Raw genomic sequence first — 12,442 nt, forward strand, 5'->3', positions numbered from 1 at the left:
AATATTCTTGAAATGAATGGTTGTAGCCATAATGCACGGGCCCGGGTAATCGCTGCAGGTTCAGTAGCCGATCTACTCATTTGTGCCTTTAAAAGAAAAGCAGTACACCTTTGATCTGACTCTTAAACGGTGACTATAATTATCTATGAAATTGTAGAATCGCGTAACCTAGATCGGCGAAAGACACATCTCGATCATTTTTATGAAATGAAACACAGTGACTTAGAAAATGAAAATTATAATTTTATTTGCGACACTTATAATTCATAAATACGAAATTATGTCGTCACTTACACTACCTATTGCAAATTTTGTTTAATTCCTAAGAAATAAATAACTACTTCTGGGATTAGTCGTAAATGCGGGTAGTTTGAATTTAAGAGAATATTTTGTTCATACCGACGTTCAACAGAATGGAAACGCTCTTTTTATTCTCTACATAAAACTGATTAGGTATAGGGCTAAAACCTACTCAGAAATACAGAATATTTAGAGAATAAGAAAATTATATGTATTTGTTCGTATAAAGTCCACAGCTATTTGGGTCAGTGCCAGTGTACGACAGAGTCATTTCGCATTTTGATTTCCATAATGAGCTTGTGTTCAATGATAGCAGTTATCATTTTAATGCTGTTTAATATTAATTTGTATATCTGTGGATGGTTTTATTTAGTTCTGTGGTTCGCTAAGGACACAAGATTACAAATCACGTTTTTTTATGTTTAATCTTGGGCAATTTATAATAAGCAGATGATGACAGAGCTTTGCTCGTTTTTTTTTTTTATATAACGCCAGCTTGTTGTGTCTTTAAAGCAGAAAATAGTATTATTATTCGCCAATAGATGTCGGTAAGAGTCATAAAGTTGATTATTGAAAACACGAATAAAACAACATTTTCTGAAAATAAATCGTAGCTAGATCGATTTATCGCTCCCGAAATCCCCCGTATACTAAATTTTATAAAAATCGTTGGAGCCGTTTCCGAGATTCATACAATTGGTTATACAGAGCGTGAAAGAATCGTTCCTATAAAAGGAAAACAATAATTACCAAATACATATGTGTAAACACTTACGGTATTATTCATAATGAGTATCGGAGGCTTATAAGATGACTCTCAAAAAGACCTAGTTTTTTGTAGCCTTATTCTGTGTAGATTGGCGGAAGAGCTCATGATCCACTTGGCTAAGTCTATAGTTATCGAAACGTGAATTTGGCCACACACCTTGAGATATGAGGTTAGAGTTCCATCAGACAATGTGTCCGCGTCTAAAGGTGCATAAATCAAATCAAATGTATGTCTCAAGAATGATAGCAACATTCACTATGGTATATATAGGTCTTTAGTAACCACTGAATCATGAGTCTGTCTGTCGACACAGCAATATGAAAGCACTAAAACAACTCAAACTAATGAACGATACGCGAAAATATGGAAAATGAACAATCAAATAAATTTTAAAAAACTTTTCAAATTTCCATATATTTATTTACGTTGTTTCAAACATTTTATAGCTTCATTTTGCTCAAATTGCATTTCCAGACGAATTCATCGGGAGATGCCAACACGACCGGTTCGAAGACAACCGAATCAGGTGCCGAAGGTGGTGTCGCTGAACTAGTGGACTTAGAACAAGAACTGAGTTCGTTGAGAAGAGGTCTAACCCAAGTAGAAGGCCTAACGCCGTCCACCGACCCGTTCGGAGATTCCTTCATAGTAACCTCGCAAGTGAGACTGGGGACTAATGTACACGGGGGAAGTTTCTCGAACACAACAGGCGATAATAAAAAAATTAAAACTAGTCTAGCAAAAGTTCAGAGCTCCGCCTTCTAGTCCGTCTTGTTGGTCTCCGAATGGCTGTCCATAATTAGAGCAGTTGAAGATGAAACGAAAATATTGATATAGCAAACTTGATCTCAAAGTAAATACGGGCCTTGTATTCGAGGAAATCTCCCCGCGTAAATCAACCCTGAAAAACGATTTAGTTGCAATAAAAAGCGAACATCAGAGACTCAATTGTAAACATTGTAAATCTGTAACCGGTTCTACATTTTCACAAGTTAAAGAAAAAATATAGATACATTTTTTTAAAATAATAAATTGGGGTAGGTAGATAAATAAACGAACTTGTCTATTACCTATTGGCCAAAGTCAGATCAAAGGATGACAACTGCGATGCTCGGGGTGCTTCATGAGCTGGTGTTCCACCTGATGGATGCGCAACCCTCGCTGTATATACTGTACAGCGTTCCTATACTCGCGCCATCTGTTGTACGTTGATGGTACTATGACAGAAACTGAATTATATAAGAAACTAGCGAATTTATTATTGATTTCTCCACTATTTCATGGATGTTGTTATACATATAAACCTTCCTCTTCAATCACTCTATCTATTAAAAAAAACCGCTTCAAAATCCGTTGCGTAGGTTTAAAGATTTAAGCACACAGGAATATAGGGACAGAGAAAGCGACTTGTTTTATACTATGTAGTGATAACAAATAACCAAATTTCTCTCCGATAATAAGAGCGGAAGACCATAACACATTCCAGCTATAGATTTATGCCCTCTCCTATGTTTACTGACCAACTATTTCCCTAAATCCGCTTAAGTGTTGCTAGAGTATTGTTAGAGCGATTTTATTGTAAAATGCGTATTTGGGGGAAAATAATAAGACGCCCGCTGCGTTCTAGCGAATGAGTCGGTGTTCGAATATCTCAAAGGCATTTACCAATTTTTCTAATGAAATAACGTACATACCAAGCTTTCACAAATGACTTCCGCGATGTAGGAATAACATCGTTTTTATAAAAATGAAGTTTTGCAAAAAATATAATTTCCGTAATTATTGGTGGTAGTGTCTTGTGAGGCCGCACGCCGCTCATCGTTCTTGTCGAACCCGTCGCTTGCGACGAAGGGCTCGACGAGTAAATTAACCCACAGACACAGCCCACTGAGTTTCTCGCCGGATCTTCTCAGTGGGTCGCGTTCCGATCCGGTGGTAGATTCTGCGAAGCACGGCTCTTGCTAGGGTTCGTGTTAGCAACGTCGTCAGGCTTGAGCCCCGTGAGCTCACCTACTAGTTGAGGTTACGCTGAAATAGACTCTCAAGGCTATCAGCTTAGGTAGGAAAAAGAAAAAGGCCGCACGGCTAGGTACCTTGCCTATTTCAGCCGCGAAACGGTAATGCGTTGTTACGCTTTGATGAGTGGCTCAGTCGTACTATAGAACGGAGAATTTCAAGTTATGTTCCAATATGGGTGGCGGCATTTTCGTTGTTGATACCTATGGGCTCCAGTAACCATTCCAGACACCAAGCGGGCCGTGAGCTCGATCATCTGTTCAAACAGTACAAAAAAACCCCGCAAACATGTGTGAATTTAAATAATTGCCATTGGTAGGGGCGTTTTAAGCTCGCATGGATATTATGTATCACTATATTGCCTTTTTCTGTATCGATGCGATCATGTGTCCTAATTAAGCTAAGCCGATAGCTGATTCATGCGTGATCAATAAAAAACTTAAAAAAGGTTTCGAGCTTTCTAACTGTATTACCTATTTCAACTGCATCAGTTGTTTCAATGCAATTTCCTCTGAAATAGCCTCTCAAGACTATCAGCTTAGGTAGGAGAAAAAAAAGGAATTTCGATTAATATCTCACTAGATGATGACCGAGCTTTGCTTGGTTTTTTTTTTGATAGCGCCATCTTGGTTAGATGCCCTCAATTAAGAAAAATAGTGTTATTATTCGCCAATAGTTGTCGGGAAGAGTTGATTATTGAAAACACGAATAAAACAACATTTTCTGATAGATCGATTTGTCGCTCCCGAAATCCCCTGTATACTAAATTTTATGAAAATCGTTGGAGCCGTTTCCGAGATTCAGATTATATATATACAAGAATTGCTTGTTTAAAGGTATAAAATATCTCATGTTACAAGCGTGTGTGCTTACTTTACAGAAAGGGCTGCTTCCTCCACCGCCATCGGGGGCTTCCACTCGAGGGCGAAGCACCCCTGCCACCCAGCGCTCCACGTTCAGCCCTAGCAAGACAGCACCGACCACCCTCCCATTCGACATAGTACCGGCTCCTTCGGACTTGGAAACAACACCGGCACCAATAGTGGACAGTGTTTGTGACCAACCAGTGAGTATCAATCTAAACTGTTTCATATAAAGTTCATTTTCGTCTGACCTATCTTTATTTGGCAAGTACTTTTGCATGCTTAAAGATAATTTTGTGCTATTGAGCTGTTCGCATGATAACTAATAATATTTGCTTATAGCGATTTAATCCCAATAAAAATATAAATAATTCATATTATTAATTAATAAATGTAAATAATAATATTGTTATTCTAACAATAAAGAATAATTGTTTTAATAAATATTTAAAATTTTACTATTAAATATTAAATTTAAATATCATCAGAATAATATCTGAATAATCTGTATGTATGTTCATGTGAAGTTCTCTGACAAGTGACATGAACATTTATCTTTGCAAAAGAATTGTTTGAATGGTATTTAAAGGAGAAATATTGCATGATTTACTAATAAACAAAGAAGTAAAATTTGCACGATTTTTAAAGTAAAATCAATTTATTCGCGTTTTCACTATTCGCGGATATAAAAAAAATGCCACCCAATTTCTATATTAATGACTAAAGATTTCTTTATTCGCGGATCTAATAGGTACATCGGTACATACACATTGATAAAAATAATTCTAAGTAGATATCCAACCGAATATCTTTTGTAAACGCGCTTTTCTATATTCATAGAATGTATATCCAGCGAATAAAGAGCTTTCACACTCTACATATATATACATATTATAAATCAAAGAACTGTAGGTATTTTAAGAGAATAAATTGATATTTCGCATAGTACTGTAATGTACTGTCTCCTTGAGTCACGTGTTACGTCTGGCTATCTATGAACGTTGCAATTCACAGAAGAGAAACGACTTGTGAGACTTAGCAGTAGTTATGTATTCGTGACACTTGTAGTACCGAGCATGAGCCCACCCGGAGCCCGCCTTGTGTTTGTGTGACCCTTTATATCAGCGGTCGGGGAACCGGGGTAAATTACCCCGAAATGGGGTAAAATGAAATTGTGGGGGGTAAATATGAAACTTTTTTGAGTAAAACGTATATATTGAAGTGAAACTTCTTTAGAATCCTTAAATTTTTAATTATTGTTTTCTTTTCAAAATTATCATGGGGGTTATAATGAAAGATTCTAAAAAGAAGCTATTTCGTTTTTTTTTTGTTCTCCGCCATGGGGTAATAACAACATACACAAAAATATTTTGGGGTAATAATTAAAAAAGTTCCCCGATCGCTGCTTTATATGCACGCTTCCACGATCACACGTGTTTTTGATTACGCGAATTTAAAAAAAAACGCGAGAATTACATGCACGTATAAAAATTATCCGTTAGAGATAAAACTTGAATGTTTGTAGTTTTAATAAGTTTTGATGTCACGTCTACATGCAAGTCTTACGTGTGCCTGTGTTTGCAGGTGAGCCAGGCGGGCACGGGCGCGGCTCAGACTCTCGGTTACGACGTATTCACGGAACTAGACCCCCTCGGCACCGGCCGGAGTAAACCTTACGTTGACAAAAAGTTTTTCTTTCAGGATCTCAAAAATCCCCCAAAGAAAGTACTCAAAGACCTGGTGCCGGTCGCGCAGAGTCTGATTAGCGATGCTACGCCGGTCGCCAACGAGTGCAAGGCCGACTACGGTCGGGCGACGACGATGACGTCACTGTCGCGCCACTCGGGCGGGTCGGTCGCCATCGCCAAGCCGCAGAACGCAATGTTCGGGGGGGGCTTTTTCGCGTCCGATCCGTTCGCGGAAACCGATCCGTTTGATAACGCGGATCCGTTTTCCGATTCCTTCAAAGATGATCCGTTCACGAGTATGCAGGAGTTCCCCAAGTCTAGCGCGCCGAGAGCCGACGAACCGAAGACCGTGCCGAAAGATTCGGCGCTAGAGAAATTGGAACAGAGCTTGGAGGGGGCGAGGAATGTCTTCAACGGGCCCCTGCAGGTGTCGTTGCCGCCGGAACCCGCTCCTAAATCGCCAAGACTACAAAGACAGGTTCGTCTAAAATAGCAAAAATACATTTCGTTATACCAAACAGAAATATTCACGTTTTTGTTTTCTTTTTTCTGTAGGGCACAGACACGAGTACAGTAAGACAACGTCCACAGCCTAGTTCTAAAATGAGCCAAGAGAATGCTTCTCCTCCTCCTCCCCTCCCTCCCAAGAAGACAGGCGAAGTGCTGGCGGTGCGACCTCCCCCTCGACCGCCGCACGATACTGAACACGAAGACTCTGACGTCGGACCACCATTACCTAAGCCTGCCAGAAAGAAGGAGCCTATAGTAAGCGCCTTTTTTGCTGCCATTTTTTTTTGTGAATTTTGTAGTAACGCGACTTTTAAGCCAAGTTAATTTTTTGGAAAATAGACCGATCTCATAAAATCTGTAACTCACTCCAACATAAACGAATGCTCTCACTCTGCGAAACACCGTGCCACATGGCGTCGCATCGCGAGAGCGACTGATGCATGACCACGACCACTCTGTCAAATGTCTGGAATTCTTGCTTATTAAAGCCTTGACCGCTGTTTTCCACAGTTTGCAAACTATGGAAAACATCTTTTTTTTCCCTATTTATACGTGAAGCAAAAACTTTGTACTCCTTTTTACGAAAATTACGCTGGCGGAGTAGTATGAAATGTTTCACACTCATAGTTTATATAGAGAAGGAGCGCAGATGCTATTCTTTTTTTTTTAAATTATGCATAAAAAATAAATTAAATGAATAATAAAAAAATGTGACAAACATTATCATCCATTTGACACACACACGTCCATAACCAGTCTGTATTCAAATTGAGAATAGATTAATATTGTTTTGCCTTCAATATTATTTAACTATAGTGTATGTAGCCTTGGCGATGATAGTCTTTGATAACAGACCCTTAATGTTCAAACATATAATTTCAATTAATTATAGTAAAATTTCGGCTACCGGGTGAATACTAATATACACACATTTAGACAGTAAGTTGCTCCAATAAAACGAAAGCAATTGGCAACGGAAGCATAAACTATTGGTTCTGAAATATTCTATAAAGACTTGATACTTAAAAAATTTGCATTGATTTAACTTTTAAAGGATAAATCAAAGGTACCTAAACAAACAAAAAAACCATCATAATCATGAGCCCACAATCGTCTACCGCTGGACATAGGCCTACCCCAAAATTTCGCCACCATGTACAGTCCTGCTAATAATAAAAACGCAGTCCTCTGCTTAGAGAATAAAAAAAACTGATTATTTTCTAAAGCAGTGTAAAATTTTAAAATATTAACTTTTGAGATATATTTTAGTGTTAATTAGCAATTGAAAATAACTGGAATTATTATGAAATGGGTGTAGGTAAGCCTCAAAACTACATGTACATGAAAAAACGTATTTGACAAAATATGCGACATGTGCCCTTTTCGAAATTGCATATTCAACTGTAGTCCCGTTGAGGTGTAACCAATGGTTGTTCGACGCAGGCGGATCGCAAGACGAAGCCGCGGCTGTCGTCCGCCGGCACCAACAGCAGCGAGGACGAGTACCTGACGCCGGCGCCCCCCCCGCTCCCCGCCGCGCGCCGCTTCGACATCACGCTCGCGCAGCTCCTCACCTGCTCCATGGACGAACTCGCGCTCAGGTCCCCCACATCCCTTTACTAGTGGTAGGACCTCTTGCGAGTCCGCGCGAGTAGGTACCACCACCCTGCCTATTTCTGCCGTGAAGCAGTAATGCGTTTCGGTTTGAAGGGTGGGGCAGCCGTTGTAACTGTACTTGAGACCTTCGAATTCGTATCTCAAGGTAGGTGGCGCATTTACGTTGTAGATGTCTATGGGCTCCAGTAACCACTTAACATCAGGTGGTCTGTGAGCTCGTCCACTCAACTAAGCAATAAAAAAAAAAAATTGCGCACGTCAGAACGCTAAACTGACGGCGCGCTGTGACGCTGAGATGTGTTGTACTATTATGGTAATAAACTGTCAAACAGAGCGCCCTCGCTATAAAGGCTTCGTCAAACAGAACGCGTACTTAGCGCTGCGGTTTAACGTCGCGCTCTTTTCATGTCACATAAATTGACTAGATGAGTCCAACGCTCCTCGACGCAACGCATTCGCTAAATCATAGTGCCTTTCGATAGCAGTGTGAAAATTTTAAAGTATTAAGATGTCGAGTGATTCAGATGTGAATCTAATTCTAATTCCTTTAGGCTTAGCCTTCAAGGCTTCGTCAAACAGAACACGTACTTAGCGCGCGTTAGAACGCTAAACTGAGAGCGCGCTATGACGCCGAGATGTTTTTTTATTTTTATTTTTTATTGCTTAGATGGGTGGACGAGCTCACAGCCCACCTGGTGCTAAGTAGTTACTGGAGCCCATAGACATCTACAACGTAAATGCGCCACCCACCTTGAGATATAAGTTCTAAGATCTCAGTATAGTTACAACGGCTGCCCTACCCTTCAGACCGAAACGCGTTACTGCTTCACGGCAGAAATAGGTAAGAAGGTGGTACCTACCCGCGCGGACTCACAAGAGGTCCTATCAGCAGCAGTTATGTTGTTTAATCTTTTATATATATATTTGTGGTACTCATCATTTCTGCTCTTGGACAACGACAGTGCATTACAGACACATTTGTGTGTGCAGATTACGAGTGCCGGCCGCGACGCTATCGTCCATGACTCTGCCCCAACTCACTGAATATTTGAGGTCGTACTTGGCGGCCGACAACGACCGTGCGGTATGTACATAGTACTCTTCCAACTGTTACTATGTTGTTTGTTATTGAACTAAAAGTTATTGAAGTGAAACTTCTTTAGGAACGTTGAGTTTAAAACTGAATTCGTGACAGATTCGTTACGGCTAGAGAGAAAAGATACAATTTAGAAAGAGCGAGAGTGAGAAAATAGACAGAGCGTCTCGCGAACCACTCGACCGTGATGAGAGGGAAAGGGTAAAGCGAGTTAGGTCGTTTCTCCAATGAAGTAGGAAACCTATGGAAATGAAAGGTCAACCAAAATTTCGTGCCACTGTGACGTCATCTGGCCACAAAACATGGCGGCTTTAGTGCTGTACAAAAGATTTCAATGTTATCAGGTTTTATCGATAAACGTTCTTGGCTCATTTTATTTTAAATATTGTTGAGTATTATTTATTTGTAGAATTTATACTTTAATGGGAAGTAAGTAGGTATATTGTTATGTGCAAATATGATATGATTTAGATGGGTGAAATCTAAGACAAGTTCGTCCTTCGAATTTGCCAAGTAAAAGTTGCTACACTGATTTTATAAAGTTGTCGTTTGCCGCAAAACATAAAGATATGGCGTAGTTCAAAGCCATCAGCCCATTTCTAGCATGCTAAATGTTATCGTACAGGGTGGCCCATAAGTCCTTTGATATGAAAAAAAATTATTAAAATAAAACTAATTACATTATGAATTAAATTTTTATTTACATAAAAAGCTTAAAAAACGGGAATTATTTTTTGAAAATAACATCTCCTAAATGTAATCCGTTGCGATCACGGCACTCTTGCAAACGACGTCTAAAATTGTCGATGACTGCGCGGCACGTCACTGCTGAAATGCTTGTCATTTCTCTGCGGATGTTTTCTTTTAGGGCCTTAATTGACCGCGGGTTTGTGTCGTATACTTTAGCCTTAAGGTAGCCCCACAAAAAAAAATCCATCGGGGTCAGATCTGGACTACGTGGAGGCCAGGAAATGTCTCCTCTCTTAGAGATAACTTTGCCAGGAAAAAGTTGACGGATAACGGGCATAGCAGTGTTAGAGGTGTGAGAAGTGGCCCCATCCTGTTGAAACCACGTCCTGGCATTAAAGCCTGAAAAGTTTTGCAATTCTGGTATGAAAAACTCTTCGATCATAGCCACATATCGCTTACGAGTTGACTGTGTCGGATTTTCGCGAATAGACTGTGTCACTGTGTCTATGTTTTGTTCCGTACGTGACGTCCTTGGGCGACCCAACCGCGGTTTATCTAACGTCGAACCGGTCTCCTCGAACTTAGCAACCCAGTTCTTAATCGTTTGAAGAGTTGGAGTGTCGTCAAAGTTGTGTAAACCTTTGTGTTCTCGAAATTTACGATGCGCAACGGTTGCCGAATTGTCGTTTTTATAAAACTCGCGCACACAAAACGCACGGTCCGCTCCGGTAAAACGCTCCATCGCGACTAAATTCCCAGAAACCGAAGTTACTCCCCCCGTTTCCCCTGCACCGCTCACGCGCGCCCTGTTCGTTTTATTCAAATTTTACTTTTCAAAGGACTTATGGGCCACCCTGTATTTTGAGTACGTGTTTTTCTTAGACTATTACAATCAATTTTAATTGTTTTGCTGACTCTAAAGTCCGTAACATACTACCGCAGCGCAACCCAAGGAATGTGCGCCGCACCATTTGAATCACTTTCGCTTGAGAGTGATTCAAATTTTAAACTTATCAAGGGACCGCGTGAAAAAAAAACACCTACAGAACATTTATTCATTAATTACAAACGTCATTCCTTGTGACTTCCTCTCTAAAATCACTTAATTATTAAAAATTTAACAAATTTACAATAGTGTTTTACTCACTGCGGAATAAAACTATTTTATTTAAATAGTTCCGAAGAGATTTTGTCGGTAGCCTTTTTCCCGAAATATCTAAACAGAATGTCTAAATATGTTTTGATGACATATTTTAAAGTGGTATTTATGATTAGTGTCATGATCAATAGATTCCGACCGAAAAATGGATTTTTCGGATGAGGGCTCCATAATGAATTTAAATACATATAGATAATAGTTTTAGGACATCGACTTTCTTGAGATCCTATAAAATACGTTTTAATTATTATTTTTGTATGTTTTAAGCATGATAAATTATGAAATTTTATATAATCAATCATATTAAATCGATATCATAGTCAATAAATAATGTACAACCCAAAACAGACGGCCGAACTGACGTGACAATGACATTTGGCGCGCTAAACATGGCGGATTTTCGGCCTCATTAGACGGAGACGGAGATATTTACGTATATTCATGTTTCATTTTATGTACGCACTGAAATACTGTTATATTGTTTTCCTGCGAGCTAAAGTGCTGAGTAAGAACGAGATAGATATATGTTTATGTTTGTGCCTTCAAAATGGGTGCTATTTACATAAGCAATTGTACGTATAGAACAATATGTCGTGTCCCTACTATATAGGTCTATGCGTTTCTCTTATACATATCATTTGAGAGAGATCATTTGACAAGAGAAATTTTATTTAAAGATGAAAAATGAAGAGAACCACAATACTACATACCGCAGGAGAAGTTTCACTTCTATCACATACACTAAGTTGCAAGCGCACCATTTTTTTTTATAACACTTTGTTTTTTTTTCATATGACAGCACATACACGTAGAGCCTTCCACGAAGACCGAGAAGGAGACATCGATATCGATAATACCGCGTAAATTGGACAGCACTATTCCGTCAGCGCCGGAAGCGTCGACAGATTTCAAGCCGCAGTTCGAAGACGACTTCGCTCCCACGACCGAAACGAACGGAACCTTCGTTGCGAATTTCGATGATTTCGATAAAAAGGCGAACCCTTCGTTCGATCGATACGCGGTTTTCAGAGAAATACAAGAGCAAGAGCTGAAGGCGAAATCGATTTTGGATCCGAGCGACGGCGAAATCGATAACAAGACCGACTCGGACTGCAAAGAGTTGACTGCGATCGACGACCTCATCAAATCGAAGCAAGATCGTGAAGAAACGAAGGAACTGTCCAAAAGCCCCTTGAAAAGCTTAGACGAGCTGACCTTGGACTCGTTTAATATGTTCAGGAAGTCGGTCAGCCCGAAACCTTCGCAGATTGACGCGAAAATCGAGGACATAAAATCGGTGATGAAGAGTCTGCAGATCGACAAGACGAGGGGCAGTGTTTCGCCACGTGACAGTAACGGAACCGTCGAAATCAAACTAGAAGATTCCAATGACAGGTTAAAATGTTTATCATATTTATCATATAGACGGGTGAAAGGTTGTTTTTAAAATTTGGAAAAAATGTCACAATAAAAAAACTTTTTCGTTTACATATTTCAATGGAGTAAACTTTATTGAAATTCAATTGAAAACATCGAACTGTTGATGCTAATAATAAATAAAACGCACCTTTAATTACACAGATAAATGTGGTGTATTAAGCGCAATGTCCCTTAAAGGAAATAGCCATACAACCCTCGATGAGAGTTTGAATATTTTTTTTGCTTAGTTATATGGACGAGCTCACAGCCCACCTGGTGTTAAGTGGTTACCTGAGCCCATAGAGACCTACAACG

At 39.6% G+C, this 12,442-nt stretch overlaps 1 protein-coding gene across 11 annotated transcripts in view; it reads left to right on the forward strand.

The window, feature by feature from the left end:
- Positions 1 to 12,442, forward strand: part of Dab (DAB adaptor protein) — a 35,553-nt gene that overhangs the window by 12,667 nt on the left and 10,444 nt on the right. For 7 of the 11 annotated variants that reach the window (XM_089735550.1, XM_089735548.1, XM_089735551.1 and 4 more), the window contains 7 exons: positions 1,544 to 1,729; positions 3,966 to 4,151; positions 5,533 to 6,114; positions 6,192 to 6,401; positions 7,590 to 7,747; positions 8,754 to 8,847; positions 11,508 to 12,103. In XM_089735550.1, the coding sequence (XP_089591676.1) occupies positions 1,544 to 1,729; positions 3,966 to 4,151; positions 5,533 to 6,114; positions 6,192 to 6,401; positions 7,590 to 7,747; positions 8,754 to 8,847; positions 11,508 to 12,103 (2,012 nt within the window). The remainder of the gene's footprint in view (positions 1 to 1,543; positions 1,730 to 3,965; positions 4,152 to 5,532; positions 6,115 to 6,191; positions 6,402 to 7,589; positions 7,748 to 8,753; positions 8,848 to 11,507; positions 12,104 to 12,442) is intronic. The other 4 variants (XM_089735553.1, XM_089735546.1, XM_089735552.1 and 1 more) reach the window with 2 other exon arrangements.

This window comes from Bombyx mandarina, chromosome 19 (genome assembly GCF_030267445.1).
Source record: "Bombyx mandarina strain Sakado chromosome 19, ASM3026744v2".
NCBI classification, from domain to species: domain Eukaryota; kingdom Metazoa; phylum Arthropoda; class Insecta; order Lepidoptera; family Bombycidae; genus Bombyx; species Bombyx mandarina.